The sequence below is a fragment of the Artemia franciscana genome, chromosome 10 (assembly GCF_032884065.1).
Source record: "Artemia franciscana chromosome 10, ASM3288406v1, whole genome shotgun sequence".
NCBI lineage: Eukaryota > Metazoa > Arthropoda > Branchiopoda > Anostraca > Artemiidae > Artemia > Artemia franciscana.
The window spans coordinates 26819732-26839779 of NC_088872.1; the positions used below are offsets into that span (position 1 = coordinate 26819732).

The following is a 20048-nucleotide window of genomic DNA, read 5'->3' on the forward strand; positions in this document are numbered from 1 at the left end:
TGATGCCAAAATAATTTCAAAGATTTAAAGAACAAGAAAATTGGAACCTGGAATGTTACAACGTTAAAAAATGACTATCGCATCGACATTTTGACTGACGAATTCAGACGGTTTGAACTGGATTTATTAGGAGTTTCAGAAACTCATATCCCAGGAGTAGGAAGCATGAAATTAGGTGACATAGAATTTGTTTACTCAGGCAGGAAGGATGGGGTACATAGACAGGGAGTAGGGCTCATGATGAATAAGGAAGCTGCTAAGTCTTGTTTAGGCTGGGAAGGTATTAATAATAGAATACTAATTGCTCATTTTATGACTAAAAAGTTTAGGGTATCAGTTGTAGTAGTATATGCTCCCATTGAACCAACTGATGGAGATACTAGTGACTCAGATGAATTTTACTTACAGTTACAGGAGCAAATAGACAGGGTACCAGGTAGAAATATGGTGTTTTTGCTAGGAGATTTTAATGCCCAGGTTGGTAGAAATAGGGATAGATGGTATCCTAGCCTAGGTAAATTTGGTGTTGGAAAAGAAAACAGTAATGGCTATAGGCTTTTGCAATTTTGTAGGTATAACAACCTAGTTATAACCAATACAGTGTTTGGTCACAAAATAGCCCATAAGTTGACATGGTATTCACGTGATGGTAAGACAGCAAACCTTATTGATTATGTTATTGTAAACAGAAGACTAGCAGGATCAATACAAGATACTAGGGTGTATAGGAGTGCCGTTATTGATGTTAAAAGTAAAGATCACCATCTAGTAGTGTCTAAGGTTAATTTAAAGCTGAAATTTCGGAAGGGTAACTCCCTCCCGGAAAGTTATGATGTAGGTAGACTTCAGGATGAAAATTTGAGAAAAAAATTCCAGGAACAGTTGAGTACTAAACTTGAGGGTTTAAAATTTGACAATGTGGAAGATGGATGGAATAATTTCAGAAAAACAATTTGTGAAGTTGCTGATGATGTCCTAGGTAAGAGTGCTAAGACTGCAACTAGGAATATTAGTGAAAAAGCTTTAGGTTTAATAGAGAGTAGATGGGGTTTGTATAAGAATTATCTGAGTGATAGGTCGTATGAAAACAAAAGGAATGTAAAGAAAATGGAGAAAGCATTAAAATATGAACTAAGGAGATGTGAAGTGGAGGCGATGGATAAAATTGCTGAGGATCTGGAAGATGCGGCTAGACGGCATAATAGTAAAATATTATACTGGCATTTTAATAAATTGAAAGGGAGTAGCCAATCCGGAATAGTCCCAGTTAAAGATAGAAATGGGGCCACAATTAGTGATAAGGAAAAAGTTAAAGAAAGATGGGTGGAACATTTTGAGAATGTGCTAAACCGTGATACAGTTGCAGGAAAAGATATAGATGAAAATGAAAAAGTTTGTGATACCTTGGATGTGAAGGAAGATTTGTTTAGTGAGGAAGAATTAGCGACAGTACTAAAAGGATTAAAAATAATAAGGCCCCAGGTGCTGATAGTATGATTAATGAGTTTCTTAAATATGGTGGCTCTGAGGTTAGGAATAAGCTACTGAAGATTATGAACATGATTTTTGAAAAAGGGGAAGTACCCAATGATTTTAGGAAAACCTTAATTAAACCACTGTATAAGAAAGGTGACAAGAGTGAGTGTCGTAATTATGGAGGCATTAGTCTGGTCTCTGTAGGTAGCAAATTACTGAGTAATATGATACTTTTTAGACTGAGACATGCTGTAGACAAAGTTTTAAGGGAAGAACAATGCGGTTTTAGAAAAGGTAGAGGATGTGTCGACCATGTTTTCACTCTTAGGTTAATAATTGAGAAGTCCCTTCGTTGTCAAACACCTTTGGTCCTTAGTTTTATCGATTATGAGCAAGCTTTCCATTCTGTTGATAGAACAGCGTTAACAAAGGTCTTATCGTTATATGGTATACCAGAAAAATATATTAAAGTGATTTGCGCTATGTACGAGAAAAATACTGCTGAGGTTAAGGTAGGAAATGAGGTTAGCAACTGGTTTTGTATTAAAACAGGAGTTAAGCAGGGTTGTGTTCTATCCCCCTTTATATGGATCATTTTGATGGATGTCTTAAGGAGCACAGGAAAGGCAATTGGAGACCATGGAATCAAATGGGGAGGAAGAACGCTCCTGGACTTAGATTATGCTGATGATTTAAGCATATTGGATGAAAGTGTGAGCAAAATGAATGAATTTTTAGAGGTTTTACGAGTTCAGGGTGCTAAAATAGGCTTGAAAATTAATGTTAAGAAGACTAAGTCACCAAGGCTAGGAATAAGTGAAGATGAACAGGTGACATTAGGTAACAAAAAGATTGATCAGGTTGGGAGCTTCAGTTACCTTGTTAGTATTATTAGTAAAGATGGTGGGAGCAGTGAAGATGTTAAAAGTAGAATAGCTAAAGCTCAGGGTGTTTTTCACAGTTAAAAAAAAGTTTGGAAGAATAGAAAGATAAGTCTACAAACCGAGATTAGAATATTGGAAGCTACAGTGATGACAGTGGTCAAATATTGCTCTGAAGCATGGGCACTACGAAAAGCAGATGAAAATTTACTAGATGTTTTCCAGAGAAATTGCCTACGGTTTGTTCTGGGTACCCGGCTGACTGACCGTATTTCAAACAGTAGGTTGTACGAAAAGTGTGGTTCAATCCCGCTTTCTGGGGCTATAATGAAAGAAAGGTTGAGATGGCTAGGCCACGTTCTACGGATGAAGGATGACAGATTACCGAAGGTTGTCCTTTTTGGCCAACCGTCTGGGGCTACACGGAAAGCAGGTCGTCCTTGTCTGGGTTGGGAGGATGTCATAAATAAAGATTTAAAGGAAATGGGAACTTCCTGGGAGGATGTAAAGAGGGAGGCTTTAAATAGATTAGGTTGGAGGAGGAGCGTGTTTGCCTCAGACGGCTTGGTGCTGCAGTGAGTTATTAGTAGTAGTAGTAGTAGTAGATTTCCTTATATTTCCTGGCAATTCCTTGAGTTTTGCTATTAGAGCTCTAATTGTTTATCTGAATGAATTAGTATTAAATCAGCCCTTTATTTTTCTGATAAAACATTTTTGGCTGTACTCTACAAGTTTATTCTTCAAACATCTTTTCATTATTCTGCTAAACTGTAATTTTAGCTTCCAGAATTTCAGCAGTGAACATATGAGTATTAGTAAATATACCTAGTCTCTTTAGTAGATTTTGTTTGTTAAACGCAGGAATCGTATTTTTTGTGTTAATCAGAATAAAAGTGGTAACCAGCATTCCCCAGCCATTATACTCTGTTCACAATTTGGTAAGTCTGATTGTAAGTTTACTGTACTGTATGTAATATTATTTTATCGCTCTATTTTTTCACGAAATTTATACGAGATTAATCTCCATGTATGCTAACTTTGACTTCATTCTATTTGGCTTATATGTTTGATTTAGATGACCATCAAAAGATTTTTGATCCATCAAAATCTAGATTTATGGGTATCTTTTCATTACTTGGCATGTATTTGGGGCTTGATATGATCATGAATTAATGGAATATTGAAAGAACTGATATCAGTTTTTTAAGACTGTGAAAGTCTAATTTTTTAGTTGCATTGTTCTAGTTGCAGGATCACTAAAATACAATAATATGTGGGCGCCAGTAGGGGGTAGGGGTGAGTAACTCCCTCCCCCCACAAAAAAAATCATTAAAACTGTATAACAATTCGAAAGTGAGACATATTTCCATTAGGTCTTTGTAAAACAGAGCTTATGGCAGCACTCCGCCCTCTCACTATTGGGGAAATACTTATGGCATTCATGCAATAATGGTATTTGGTACTTCATTTGTACTTGCAGTAGGGCCAGGTGTTTCTGCCTTACCCAACATCTGAACAAAGCCTCTGAATGGTGGTTTCCCTTGATAGTCAGTCTTGTGCCAATTCTTTGGCAAATAAAAGCCAGTATTTGTCCCATCTGCGGTCAAATTTGCAGCAACTTCCAGCTGGCTCCAGATCTTGTCTAACTAGCGTCCAGCAAATTTTTAACACACACCATGTTGGTAGGGGCTTGGCAAGCAGTATTTGTTTAATGAGGTATCTTTCAGGGCTATGTAAAGTGTATGAAAGCCAGCAGAGCTTGATGATGCCTAAGATTCTGTCAACATTGTAACATTTGTTCTGGATTCTATTGTTTGATCTGACATCCAGTTGCATTAGATCAAACGCAGGTAACAGTGGTCAAAGACCTCTGGAGCGTGCCTCTGAGCTGTTTTAATGGACAAGGATTCAGCTCCATAAAGAAAAAATGTCCTCTCTGTCAGCTATCAAATGCTCATTCTCTTACACTAATCTTTTGAGAAACTCATAGATGCTCGCGGAATTTAGCAAAGACTGCTTGAGCCTTAGATATTTTTCTGTTGACGTCTTGATCGCATCATCCTTTCAAATCCACCTCAGATTGCAGCTAGACAAGGCTGTCAACCTCTTTAAGTAGAAGACCATAAATAGTCTGTTTCTTGTAATGTTTAGATCAAGAACTTCGGCTCAGTCAAGGTCTATCAAGGTGACGTTTCAACCAACTACTATTCTTTCAAATCTCCAGAGAGCATGCTCAATGATCCAATCAATAAAATAATTAAAAAGACCAGAGAGAGTACACGGCCTTGTTTGGCACCCTATTCTATATCAAGTCATGACAACTCTTCGCCATAGATTCTGACTCAGGATTCAAGTCCTTGGTTATAAGCTTCCAGGATGTTAACAAATTCCTGCAGCATGCTATCTTAAAGGAGAATCCTCTACAAAGTTCGCAGTTCAACTGAATCAAAGGCAGCAACATAATCTTTGAAAAATGATGAGTGGAAGATTTTTACCTTTTTGCATTGTGCATTTATCAAATGAAGGGAGAAAATCTGATCCGAGATCTTCTATTGGACTGGAATCTGGAATGGTTTTCCCGTGTTTGCCTATTTCTTCCCGTTTGGAATCTCTGTAATAGAACGATGGCAAATAATGTGGCTGTGATGTCAATGAGGGTTAAAACAGACAATTTGTTTGCTTATTTAGAAAAGAGAGTTCTGTCCATCTTGAATTTTGTTGGTTCTGACTTGGGGTTTGACTACATGTTATTGGAATTATATTAAAAAACAACAACAAAAACAAACCCTTAATGTTACTTTAGACGGAAAAACCTTCTGATTTACACCTAGTGGACGCGTTCTTGATTCTTGATCACAATTGGTGTACTGGCATCATGTACTATAGATGTCGGTTCTAGACAAAATCTAGAGGAAGTAACTCCTCTTACTTCTTAATCCCATCCTGTATCTCGGTGCACTTCTAACGTAGGTTAACACTTCTACAGTTGTCACTAATTTTATATTTCCAAATTATTTTCTTTAACCTTTATCTTATCCCGCTATGATAACTCAACCCCCCGAAGAAAAGAAACACAAAGAAATAAAAATATAAAATAAACACTATATGACATTCTATGCCATTTATTTTACCTATATTTTGGAATATAGGTAGAATATTCCAAAGTCTTGTCTTTTCCTCATTCTTTTTATTTGTCATTTATTTCCCTTTAGCTCCTCAGTTTTACATGTGTGGGGAATTTCCAAGGGATGATTATCTGCGGAGAGGGACGGGGGCTCTTGGGGATTGGATATTTTTCCTCGCAGGAGGAGGGGGGTCAGCCGTCAGTTTCAAGCTGATTAGAAAAAAGCTTTGTTTGGCCTATTTTAGGGTGTCATGAATAGATAAATGCCTCACCTATTAGTACACAAGTTTTTTGTCTCATGTCTTTTGTCTTCATTGAGATTGATTTGTCCCTGTCATTTGCCTTAAGCTAGTTGGAGAGAACAAAATATGTTGATCCAATTCCTGGTGTCACATATCGACACAGTCAAGCTGTAACTTGTTTTGTGTTTATATACTACCCGATGATTGGCGTATCTTTATTGGGTGTCCTGAATCTTTTTGTCTTTTTGTCTGTAATTATCAAGAACATTCAAAGTCAAGTGCTCTTGTCCTTTTGGTCTGGGTCGAAAGAATATTTTGAGTCCTGGCTGATCGGAAAAAAGGTTTTTGGCCCTTTATCAGTTGTCTTTGGCCCAGAGATGCACCGATCTAAGGTTCTATCGTTTGAGAAAAAAATAGTAGGCCCCTTTTTGGCATTTTTCTATTCACATCGCTCTTTTCACATCACTTTTTATTCAGGATCTCATTGGGCTTATAGTGCAAAAACTTTTAGGTTGGTCGGAAAAAAAAATATTATAAGCCTTGTCATCTCCCAATGCAAAAGTTGATGTCCCGAGTTCAACATTGAGGTCTACTCGACCACCGACATATCCTGATAGTTAGAATTCTATCACATAACCGTTCATGAGACATTGTAGATGCAATATTTTGATTAGCTGGATACACAGTGTTTTTTTCTATTTGCATAGCCACTTCACCTTGAGTACATTCCAAGTCTCACAGGGGTTATAGTCCCCAAACTTACTGGCTGATCTGAGACAAAATATCCCCCTCCCCGCTGCCTCATTACCCAAGTCAAGGTTCTCCAAGCCCAACACAAAAGTTTATGTTTGCCTTGCCCCCTTGCTTTCCCCAATACTGCCTGAAAGCTATAGCACCATCCCCCAAGCTGTCTCCGAGACATTGTATATGTGCTATTTTGGAAAGCTGAAAGCATTTAATCATCTTCGATGTAACTCCATTCCCTCCCCCGAATCCAAAATTTGAGGTCCATCTGCCCCTCCCTTCCATAAAAAAAACTCACTGTAAGCCTCAATTTGATCCCCCAAGCCATTGCCGAGATACTTCAGATGTGCCCCTTTAGGCATTTGAATAATTGTGTCTTTTGATTTACTCTGTTTCATCCTCAAGTCAAAATTGGAGGTCCGCGTGCCTCTCCCCAACACTCCCTGAAAGCATAAATTGAATTGTTCCAAGCTATTGGTGATACATTGCCGAGAACGTATTTTGAAAATTGGGATGGACGTAGGGTCTTTTCAATAATTTAGGTACGTGTACATAGTATACCCTTAGGAGACCGTATGTGCCCACCTTTTCTGCTAAGACTTATTTTCCAACAGTTGGTAATTTATGTAATTTTGGACAATTGTCCCTGGGGATACAGGAGTGGTGTCGATTCTGTGAGAATTACCCTCTTGGCATTTCTGTACAAAATGCCCATCTAATAATTCGGATATGAATGGGAGGAGGCAAGAGTATGGTAGGGGACTAGTTACCCTCTCATCACTTTTGGCCCTTAAATAGAACACAGAATTTTCAATTTCCGATAAAATAATCCCCCACTCAAGTTTCTATAACCACGGCTTCCATATGAAGATGTCGGGAAACACAGATACAATGAAGACACGTGTCTTTTTATTAAGGCAACACTAGTGGATTGCCTCAAGTTGAACTTTATAAACTATGTAAAATGTTATATCATCAAAAAACTTATTAATTCAGTTAATAAGTCATTCTTTAGCACTAACAAATATGATCAATTTGGCATTTCATTTCTTCTTCTTTTTAAGAGCAAGTGTATGATATCATAATTTTTTGGATAGAATGTTTTTTTTATAAAGAAGAAGCAATTAACTATCATTCTGATGCGAATCCTATGAAAACACATGGTCTTCCTGATTTTCTATTTCAATTCTTATTCCTCCTCTCTTGGCTAATATGTAGGTTATTATTCTTACACTGACCCTTCAAGACTATTACTTTGTGAAATTTGTTGGCCACTTCATAACAATTCACAAACAAAAACGCTTAAAAACCTGAAAAGTTCTTGTATATGTATATATTCTATCAAACTTATATCAAATAGTTGATGGTAATGAAACTCTTAAGTAAGGATTGACTCGGTCCAATAGTAACCGAAACTAAAGAATGCAATTTATCTAATAATAGACACATCAAAACAATTTGCCTTTCCGCTATAAGTTTTAATGGCGCTCCTTACTTTCAGTTAAAATAACTTGTTTTTTTATTTGATCGAAATCTAAAGCGGAATTGCCAAAAAAACAAAAACACTGAGAAATATCTTGTCTCTCAGTATCCATCCCGGGACACTTCAGACGTTTTTTAAAGTGAAGTACATAGAGATGCAGAAAAACCTTGATTTCTAGGGTTGAAAATCGTTTTTTTTTTTTTTTTTTTTTTTTTTTTTTTTTTTTTTTTTTTTTTTTTTTTATTCTTGAACTCTCCACACATCGGAAATGTGTTGATCTTTCCTTAATTTTTCTTTTAAATATAATCTACCTATGATTCTGAGTAGATAACTGCTAGCTTGTGTGTCATTTTCTTTCGCCTTTATTGACCGCGTTGTATGGTATTGATGAATGGAAATATTGTATGGTCTAGTCTAAAACTAGAGGTGATTCCGATGTTTTCTTTAGACCAGTATTTAGATTCAAGAACAAAAAAAAATGATAATTAAAAACAACAAGATGCAGCTGTTGAATGTGGCTTCGTTTTGTCTTTCTTCGTCAGCGAGTCTTTGAGTTAAATTTGCCAAAGATTTTTTTTTTTTTTTTTTTTTTTTTTTTTTTTTTTTTTTTTTTTTACAAAAAAGTTCTTTCATATTTTTTTATGAAGTAGTTACACTCCTTCAAATGCACGCAATATATTAAGACCTGATACACTTAATATGACTCTTTGAATGCAGTAGCTCACTTTCCTTGACAGTTTCGATTCGCTCTTTGTTTTCTTGGATAAATATTTATAAACAAGATCAGTTGTATTAATTTTATCCAATCGGAACATTGTCTGATAAATGCAAAGACTTAATATCCAAGCGTCATATATAAGTTTACTTTTTGGTTCTTTAATTTTCATTTCGTTGTAGATGGCGAACCTGTGCCTGAAGTAGATTTAGAAGAAAAAGCAAGGCTCATTGCTCAAGTCATGGAGTTACAAAATACTTTGGATGGTAAGCTTAATAACTTGTTTTTAACATTATTTACTTATTCAAGTCTTCGATACGTACAAACCAAGTTTTTCCTTTTATTTGATTTTCTCTTTCATATTATTGACTGAATTAAGTAAAAATTTAGTATTCTGGGAAGGGGCCGAAAACAGAGGCCCTTTTCATGGGTATATCCGTGAGTCATGCATGATATATATATATATATATATATTAAACAAGTGACCATATTAACCAAGTGACATATAGCAATCGCAAATTCTGTTGGTCTGTCGGTCATTGGTGCCAGTTAAGGCACTTCCAGATAAGCTAGGACGATGAAATTTGGCAGGCGTATCAGGGACCAGACCAGATTAGTTTAGAAATAGTCGTTTTTCCGATTCGACCATCGGGGGGGGGGGGGGAATGGGGGACAGTTAATTCAGAAATATTAGAAAAAATGAGGTATTTTTAACTTACGAATGGGTGATCGGATCTTAGTGAAATTAGATATTTGGATATCGTGTCTCAGAGCTCTTATTTTAAATCCCAACTGTTTCCAGTGTCATTCGGGGGAGTTGGAGGGGGAAACCTAAATCGAGGGATCGGGATGAAAATTGGTGGGAAATTTAAGCACAAATCCTAGATACATGATTGACATAACTGGAATGGATCCGCTCTCTTTGGGGGAGTTGGGGGGAGGGTTAATTCTGAAAAATTAGAAAAAAATGAGGTATTTTTAACTTACAAAGGAGTCATCGGATCTTAATGAAATTTCATATTTAGAAGGACCTCGTAATTCAGATCTCTTATTTTAAGTCCCGACCGGATCCAGTGTCATTGGGGGAGTTGCAGCGGGGGAACCGGAAATTCTAGTGTCACTGGGTCGGGCAATTCGGAAAAACTAGAAAAAGTGAGGTATTTGTAACTTACGAACGAGTGCTCAGATCTTAATGAAATTTGACATTTAGTTGAATCTTGTGCTTCAGAGCTCTTATTCTAAACCCTGACCAGATCTGGTGAGATTGAGGGAGTTGGAGGGGGAAACCGGAAATCTTGGAAAACATGAAAATTGAGGTATCTTTATCTTACGAATGGGTGATCGGATCTTAATGATACTTGATATATAGAAAGATTTCAATTTGAATTGGATCCGGGGACATACGGGGTTGGGGGGGATACAGCAATATTGGAAAACGCTCAGAGTGGAGAGATCGGAAAAAAACTTGATGGGAAGAATAATCACAAGTTTTAGATACGTCATTGCCATAGTTGGAATGGAACGGGTCTCTTTGGGGGAGTTGAGGGTGGGCTGTGTTAATTCCGAAAAATTAGAAAAATTGATGTATTTTTAATTTAAGAACGGGTGACCGGATCTTAATGAAATTTGATATTTAGAATGAACTCATGTCTCAGAGCTATTATTTTAAATCCCGACCAGATCTGGTGACATTGGGGGGAATTGGAGGGGGGGACCGGAAATCTTGGAAAACGCTTAGAGTGAAGAGATCGGGATGAAACTTGGTGGGTAGAATAAGCAAATGTCGTAGATACGTTATTGACGTAACCGGACTGGATCCGCTCTCTTTGGGGGAGTTAGGAGGGGGTCCAGTGCTTTGGCGAGTTGTGTACTTCTGGACGTGCTAGGACGATGAAAATTGGAAGGACGTGTCAGGGACCTGCACAAATTGACTTGATAAAGTCGTTTTCCCTGATTAGACCATCTGGGGGGGGGGCTGAAGGAAGAGGAAAAACTAGAAAAAATTAGGTATTTTTAACTTACGAGTGGGTGATCGGATCTTAATGAATTTTGATATTTAGAAGGACCTCGTGTCTCAGAGCTCTTATTTTAAATCCCGACCGGCATTAAGCCTCTGATTTTTCCTCTTAAATCAATCTATTGATTCTTAAAATTTTGCTAGAGCTCATGCCATATGAGCTCTTAGCTCTTCCAGCCTCGTCAAAAGTGCCATATGAGCTCTTGGCTCTTTTTGAAAGAGACCTTTTAAAATACTGGCTGAATTACAGGCTCATATGAGCTCTATATTGTACAAAATAGAAAACGTACTTAAAAAACGAGGAAAACGAGAGGAGATGTAATAACAATGGGAGCTCAAATTTGGTTCTTTATTTTGATACTTTAAGTCAAAAACCATATACTAGAAACCAAACACCAGATATACTAGAACACAAACAGAAAAAGGGGGAAAATGAAAAGCAATATATTAATAATGGAAACTCAAATTTGTTTCTTTTTTTATTCTTAAAAAAAATAAAGTTTAAACTTTGGTTTGACTTAAAAAGACAATTTGACACTAAACTTACAGAAACTCATGAAATGTATACCATGACAAGATTAAAATACTACATAATGGCTGGTAAAAAAAAAACAACAACAGGGTTGTGATTTTAAACAACGGTTTTTGATCTACGATTTAAATGCTTTGATCAACCAACAGGAAAGGAAAGGGAGCTGGAAATTCTTTTAAACAGCCTAATCTCTAAATTTTCCCCTGTCTATACATCCGTATAGGGGGAGATTAACTATTTTGGAAGGAATTTGCGTCACTAACGGAAATAATGAATTCATGAAGTTCTTTTATTAACCAAAAGGGGAAACGCTACCGTTGTCTGAACTTTCTGGAAAACAACTCTTTTATCTTCGATAATTTCAATACGCATAGCTCTCTTTTGGGAGCATGACTCCACTAGCCACACAGCAGGGAAGTGTAAGGAAAGTTTCATCCATATCTTTGGATGCCATGTCCCATTCAACATTCAGATGTAATTCAATATTGTTTCCCATAATCAACCGTTGACTTAGAACTGGGTTCACCATCATACATTGACAATGTTCATTGAAGAAGTTCCCCATGTGTTGTCAGATAACATGACTTCTAAGATTTATACAAGATTCATGTGGTATGCCCAAGCTTCTGACCATCAGCAAATTGACCATCGCAAATATGATTGCCTCTTGATTCACTTTCCACCTGTGACTGACGCTAAGGAAGCATTTTTTTTTTTTGCTGACGTTTATAAAAAAAAAAAAAAATGTATCCTGGTTCTCACAGAATCCTCTTGCCATTTCGTGCCTCATTCTTCTTTCTATGATAGTGAATCCGTTAAGCCTTTTATTCAGGATTAATTGCTTTGCGTAAATAGCTTACTACTAAGTCTACATGAGGGCTGTAATTGTATTTACATTTGTATGACAAGTGTATTTGGGAACTCCTGACAGTCCTAGCTCCTTGACTCTTTCAATGTTCTGTGGACGGACCACGTGATCTCCGTCGCCTTTCTTCTCCCGAAAACTTCTGTCTTCTATTAATCCTAGCTTTTGCCGACTTACTTCGGTTTTACCTTCGCTCTGTGAATTTGTCGAAAGAATTATCTTTTCCAGAATTGGATGGTTTGTTGAGATTAATAACATCCTTCCAAAAGAAGTAACAAACTAAAAAATAGCTGTTAATTCCATTTACCACATTATCCGCCTTAAACTAAGGTAAGCATTTTGCTTAAAAGTGACATGTCGATTGTGGCTATTCTGTTTGATTTGTCATCCTCCTGTGGTAATCCGTTCCTTGATAGACTGTTTAAGGCTCCTATTAAGCTTGGATATTCTCAAAGCTTTTGCTGTTTTCATGAATGCATTTCTAACTGAAAGAAGCTTCTTTTTTCAGGTAAAGACGTAAACGGTAAGGTTACTCCTGTTACTAGGAATTTCCCTCAGGGAGTAATCTTGAGTCCTCCTCTTTTCAATCTTTATGCAACCAAGTCCAAAATGTCACGCTCACTATTTGGGCTTTAAGCTGAGGATTTAGTAATATGAAAGTCTTTGAGGAATTTCAATTTATTGTAAAGACTCAGTCAACAAGATTTAATTCTAATCGACAGCTTGTGTTTACCTTCTGGTTTCTGAATTTCAATCAACAAGACTTATGCTATCAGGTTTACTTCTCAAAGGAAGGTTCTTCTCACAACTACCAGTCAAAGATAGGAAAGGGCCACGATTAGTGATAAGAAAAGTATTAAAGAGAGATGGGCAGTTTATTTTGACAGTTTGGAAGTGAAGGAAGATCTATTTTGCAAAGAGTTAGTGACAGTACTAAAAGGATTTAAAAAATAAGGCCTCAGATGCTGATAGCTTTGTAAGTGACTTCTTGAAATACGGTGGTTGCAAAGTTTGAGCTAAATTACTGAAGATTATGAACATGATTTTTGAAAGGGAAGAGTACCTGGTGATGTTAGGAAAACTTTGACAGAACCCCTTTATAAGGAAGATGATAATAGTGAGATAGTTAATTGTTGGGATATTAAGTTGGTTCCTGCAGGGAGCAAATTACTTAGAATGGAGATACTTCTTAGACTAAGAGATGCTGTAAATAAAGTTTTGAGAGAAGAGCAGTATAGTTTTGAAAAGGACAGGTGGTGCGTCCACCAGATTAACACTCTAAGATAAAATACTGAAAATTGTCACAATCATCTGACCGCTTTATTCTTTAGTTTTATAGAGGCAATTGATTCAGCCGCTAGAAGAGCTACAGTGAAGGTCCATCCTTTTTTGGTATACTAGAAACAACATATCCATATAGGTGATGCAAAATGTCAAGGTGGACATAAAATCCAACAATCGCTCCATTCTCTTTCATTTTACGGAAACTAGTAGGGTGATCCATTAAATCTATGATTTCTAGGCGTTTATCCCTCTCCCCGGAAAATACCTCCCGGAAATGATCCCCCCCCCCCGTAGAAAACTGGGTTTTCCGATTTGAGAATTTTATTCGAGTTGTCTTTTTTTTAGTTTCGTTGTGAAATACTAAGGAAAGGGAAACCAAGGAATTTACGCATCATAAGTATCTTAAAAACTTAGGAAAAAATCGCAAATCCATTTTTGTTGAAAAGACTTCCATATGAACTTAAAAAAAAAAAAAAGAAGAAGAAACAGTAGGTAGGCGAGAAGTCATCAAAATTAAGCAAATAACATATGGCACCAAAAAGTTTAAGAAGGCTTATCTTCTTTGAAAGCATAGTTGGCTTTGGGAACAAACGAATTTTTATTGTTTAGGTTTTTACAGACGAAAGCATTGTCAAATTCTACGAGTTAGTTTTTCTTATCTACCAAGTTCAAAATTACAACAAATCACCATTAATAAGTAAATCAAATCCAAAACGAACGGGAATTACAATACATAACCTAGTCTAACTAAAAAAAAAGCAAAAATTAAAAGGAGTAGGGCTGAAACCCCCATGTCTTCTCTAGATCAGAACGTAATTTGCAGTTTACTAAAATAGAAAAAAAAACCGTTGATTGTCAGTTTTATATACAGATTCTGATGTTTATTCCTTGGGAACTAGAACTTCCAATTTTCAACTAAATAAGCCTCCTTAAAGTTAAACATCCATCCCTTCCATAAAAACCTTAAATGCCCTCGGGGAATAACTTAAAACTTTTTTCCCCCAGGCTCTTAGGGTTTGTTTCAACCCCAAAAGCCGTGTTATGTGATATTTGGACCGTTTTCAATAAAATGGCTACCTCGAAATGTCCATTAGATACACTTCGAGAAAACATGATGTGTTTGTTTGTAGGGGAGGGGGGATAGCTGCCACCCGATCATTTCGACTCTTAAAAAGGGCACTAGAACTTCAGATTACCAATCCAATGAGCTCCCTCCAAAGTTTATACGACGACGTTTTCTATAAAAAAAAACTTATTTGCCCCCAGAGCATAACTTTCAACCCTTGCCCCGAGTACTGTGGAGTGGGGTTGCAATCCTCAAAGATATAATTTCCGTGCTTTTCAACTACGCTGATCAAAATGGCTCCCTCAAAATTTTGATCCGAAATATTTGGGGAAATGATGGGTGTGGGAGGGGTGGGGCTATTTGCCCTCCAATCACTTTCAACTATACAATGGGCACTAGTCCTCTCAATTTCCGATCGAATGAGCCCTTTTTGATGTTTTTACAACAACTCATTCTATAAGAAGTGTCCTGGTTAAAATAATAATTAATAAATAATACTTTGTGGCAACATCGTTCTTCACTTAGGATGCGCTATTGCGCTGCCTATGTTAGTCTTTCTCATAGAAATTTTTAAACGTCTTTTTTTATATTAGACTCCATCATTTTCTATTTTCCTATATACTCCGCGAGTGTTGGGGTATTTTCTGGGGGGGGGGATGGTAAACGCGGCCACCGAATTTATGAGTCAGTGTCACTTCAGCAGAACTTTATGTCCAAAAACAGCAGGTTATAGATTCCGTTGGGCTTGTAGTTGAGGATTTGAGGGCTAGTGGAAACAATGTCAAGCTTCTTGTCCCTCATACGATCAACAGCCCCGTTGGCTTTTGCATCTACTGGAATTCTTCATTCTGTTAGTGGAAGTGGAATACATTAAAATTTCGTATTGGCTCACGTGGAGAGTGCCAGCATTGTAGGATAATGGATGTCTTTATATCTCTGCCGTACAAATTTGAACTTTTTCATTATTTCAATCACATTGAAATTGAAAATGCTACTTTTGTAGCTGATAGTAGAATATCAGATGTATAGACTGGTGATTAGCGTGTCTAGGCAATATATACAGTTTTTCGATCATCTTGGCCTACCGTACACATTCTGCAGAACTCCCAACTGCAGAACTCATTGAAAATTGTATAGGCGTCGTATCATTTGTTTTGGTGGAAAAAATTTTTTGTATATTTTGTATGATATTAATTTTAGTGGTCTGAGAATAAACTGCTGTTCAATTTTGTTCATTAATATAGCTTTGCAAACAAAAGTCGTTTTTTTTTCACTAGATTGTTTTCTTCATCAGTTGATTTCTGCATAAGAACAGTCGTCACCAACAACTAGGGCTGGTGTGTTATCCGGATTTACCGCATTATGGTCTTGTAGCGAAAAGTCAGCTTTAAGTTTGTTGCAGCATAGATTTTGCTTCATCTTCTCAATTCTGCTAGTATAGTCAGTTTAACATTTTCGTTCGTTGTATAATAATCGTCCAATTGAAGAAAATTCACTCGTCACGAGAGCCCAAGGGAGTGACATTTTCTTTAACTGCCAAATAATTTTTTTTTATATTTTTTTAATAATTATTGTAAACTTTGAAAGCAGGTAAGATACATAATAAAATTCTCGAGTTTTGTCAAATGCCCATTTCCAAGATGATTACGCGACACGAAGTGAATCGGGGGGGGGGCAAGATGGAGTTTATGCCCACCCCAAGATTTGGTCCAAATGGCGCCTCTGTCTAGAAGACAATATTTTCTAAGCGTAATTATATTGTTAAGAAGTTATTGTCATATTGCGTAGATTTTACACCACCCTTTGGTCTGGCATCTCAGTCACTGCATCTTTTAACTCTTTTGAATGTTATAAAATGACCTTTTCCGTGTTGTTGCTTGATTTATGACATAAAACATACAACAGATAATTAGTTATTGAATGTTATTCGACCGACAAGCCTGTAATAATAGCTCCCGAATTTGCTACTTTATAATGGTGATAGATGTCAATAATCATGATCGATTCAGTTTTGCATAATATTGGCTGCTTGATTGGCTTGGTTTTTATTTTGCATATATTATTGAACCTTAATTGTGATAATAACTCACGTTTTAGGTTTAAAGTTTAAGCTGATGTCTGCATTTGTTTTTTGTATTAGTTATTGTTCAAGAACGGATTTGTGTATTACACAGGCCGTGAGCCGTTACCTTATGTTGCGGCCCGTTAAACTTTTTGCGAAAAGGCATAATATCGTAATGCCCTGAAATTATATTATATTATTTTTAGTTTTAAAGACTAGCGATTACAATTTACCGGGAGGAAACATAATTGCTTCTCATCATTTTTCAGAAAGGAGTAAACAAACATTTAAATAGAAACACATATTCAGCAACTTATACTATAGCTCTTGTTGATTGAGTCTTGTCATATAGGAAGAAAGGGTGACGGCTGAACTTCCTGGCCGTGCAATGTCCGATCTTGGACAAGGATGAAAATATTCAATAGAAATGAATGCATTTTTAACTATGTAGTTATTAAAGTTATAAAAATAAGCACTCTTGCATTACTCTTATAAAGCGTGTCTTTTCTCTCAAAAATGATTGACCATAAACCCTCTCCAACATACGAAAACCGCGCAGCATTCGACCTGATAGCAAAATTATCTTTTCCATGAAATCTCAAAATTTTACAGGTCGTCTACCGTGCATTATTGGTCTATGGGGAATGTTCTATGTTGGGACTCTACACGATCCTTTGTTACTTGCCAACTGATAATTATGTTTTATCCCAATTATGTTAGCACTTTGAGCGGATTTATTCTAGGAGCGAAGATATTGCATTCCATCTGGTTGCTCCACTATCACTAAACACCGAAGAAAAAATGTTCACTTGATATAATTAATCAATTTTCGAGGAGTAAGACAATTTTGACACAGGTCACGATTTGACTAATTTAAAAAAATGTTTTTCAAGAAATAGTTTTTCTCAAGAAAGGAAAGACCTATGTTAAAACCTAAAACGATCAGAAATAAAGTAATATAATAGCTAAAATTTAAGACGAATAGAAGCTCAAATAAACAATCACATCAAACATAAAAATAACAGACACCAATATAGATGACTACATGAAGCATATGAAGAACAGAAATAAAAAAGAATAATCAACTCAAACTTAAAATGAACTTACATTTCCACAAGCTTATATTGGGGCTAACCTCCCCCTTAAGTTTCTAAAAACCAGAGCTTCTTTTATGCTATAACAAACACATAGGGGTTACGAACACTGTAATTTTGTTTGTCAAAACATCAACAACAACAAAATCACGATTTTAATCGTAATTACGGGAAAGAAAAACAAGATCCTTTGGATGCTTACATTTGGTAATTTCAGTTCAATTTTATTACTTTAAAGGGACACTTTCTTTGTTTACCTTTACCTTTCGTTTTGAAAAACATTCGAACATTGATGATTATATAATACTTCGAAACAAAAGTCGGTAATTTTGAAGCAATATCTTCAGTGTGTTGAAACAAGAACTTTAGTTGTATATCTGTATTTGCATTGATTAATCAATCAGTTAGATGCCAATTTATTTCCTACGCGTTTGAAAGAAATGTGTTTAAAGGAAGAAACATCAATTTTGGGGCCTTTTTTGGGCGTTACGATTAAAAACTGCCAAATTAGTTCCGAATTAGTTTTCTGCATAGAGGTTCGGTTCACCTAGTCGAGCGATGTGTCAATGGAATTCAAGAACCAATTGGAAACACAAAATGTTTAGTCCAGTTTTTGAACGCAACGAATCATTTAGTTTTTTGGACTCAGATGATCAATACCATTCAATGCCAAGCACTCCTTTTGGTTTAGACTGGACAAAGGTATTACGAGTCCTGACCAGTCCAGAAAATAAGTTGTTGGCTTATTTGCAGACCAAACAAATTTTAATTTTCAACTTTTTTTTGTGCATAGAGGTCCCTTTGGCTCAAGCACTTGTCGATATAAGCTTTGAGCTTTTATTGTAAAAGTACTTAGACCTTCTCCAGGTGAACCAATATTTCGATTACAAAAATCTTTTGCCCGTTCATCGCTTACCCAAACATAAAATTAGAATTCTCCTTGCTCCTTCCTTCCCTAGTATTCCCAGAAAGCTTCATCTCAACCCCCAAGACATGGAAGACATCCTATTTTAACAACCGTGTTGCATATAATGCCTTTTGATTTGCCTCTTTGCTTAACCCTCAATAGAGTCGATGTCCTGTAGGTACAAACAGTTTTGGGTGCACCGAAAATAAAAGAAAAATTTGTCCTCTCGTCTTCTCCTCCTAAAACAAACCTTAAAAAATTGAAGTCCCCCCCTGTACATGTAAAGTTTCAGATTGATTTCCCAAGGCGTTCGAGACGTGTTGCGTATATGCTAATTAAAATAACCTGGGTACGTGTAGTATCTTTGTATTTCTCTTGGCCCCGCTCCCCAAATCAAATCTAGAGGTCAACTCGGCTCTTCTTATTCTCCCTGAAAGTTTCAACTTAATCCCACATGATGCAGTCGGCATCTCTGTATTCAAATGCCCCGAAAAAACACGCTTATCTAAATAGCGCCACAACCAATGCTACTTCCAGAGACAAGTGCACCCCCCCCCCTTTGCCCTCCTGTCACGAAACTTCAACAGTGACTCTTTCTCGTAATTTCTTATTTTGAACCTTAAAGTAAATATAATCATCTTTAACTTAGGTATTCAAATTAAAAAAGCGAAGTATTTGATGTCGGTTCTTAGTGTTATCTTTATATGAAACTAGCTGTTGGGGTGGCGCTTCGCGCCACCCCAACACCTAGTTGGTGGGGCGCTTCGCGCCCCCCAAGCCCCCCCGCGCGCGTAAGTCGTTACGCGTCATATTAGTTTTTTTGTAGTTTTTACCTTTTTTAGTTTTTTTCTTCTTTTGTATTAATGCTAAAGCCAAGGTTCAAACCTGGAGCCTCTCGGACCTAGAACCTGAAACATAACGCTTTACCAACTCAGCTACTTCGGCTTGAATACATTCGTTTTGAGCAGCTTCCTCGGGTGTTGCCATTGTAGGTTCTTCAGTCATTTTACAATTAGAAATTTCTCTTTCAACGGTCTTCTTACAATTAAAAATTTGTCTTTGAACGATATTCTTAAATACCTGTGTCCTGGTCGTCATTTATATTCCCTGTGTCCCGGTCGTCATTTGTGTCCCGGTATCCCAGTCTGTAATTTCTCTTTGAGTGTCCCGGTCGTTATTTATATTCCCTCTGTCCCGGTCTGTAATTTCTCTTTGAGTGTTTTTTCTTTTTAGCATTTTTTAGTTTTTTACATTTTTTCTTTTTTCAGTTTTCTTTTTCTTCTTTATTTTTCAGCTTCACTATGAAATACATATCGCCGAACCTTTGTTTTTTTTTAACTAAAATCTGGTAGGCATTGATGACCTTATCCAAGTCAAAATCCCAAACCCAATCATCATCGCTATCATTTTCAGTTTTGATATGTTTTGACTCTCGCTGTCCAGGTGGATCTTCATCTAACTGCGCGGTTTTGCGTTCTTTAGCCTCAAGCCTGTTTCCTTGCTGTTCTTTTGATTCCTCGGCACGCTTTCTTTTCTGACTTTCTCTATCAGCAGCA

At 36.7% G+C, this 20048-nt stretch overlaps 1 protein-coding gene across 3 annotated transcripts in view; it reads left to right on the forward strand.

Annotated features, from left to right (window-relative positions):
• The window catches only part of LOC136031999 (short coiled-coil protein B-like), a 90775-nt gene that overhangs the window by 30913 nt on the left and 39814 nt on the right, over positions 1–20048 (forward strand). For all 3 annotated transcript variants that reach the window (XM_065712064.1, XM_065712065.1, XM_065712066.1), the window contains exon 3: positions 8848–8931. In XM_065712064.1, coding sequence (XP_065568136.1) covers positions 8848–8931 — 84 coding nt within the window. The remainder of the gene's footprint in view (positions 1–8847; positions 8932–20048) is intronic.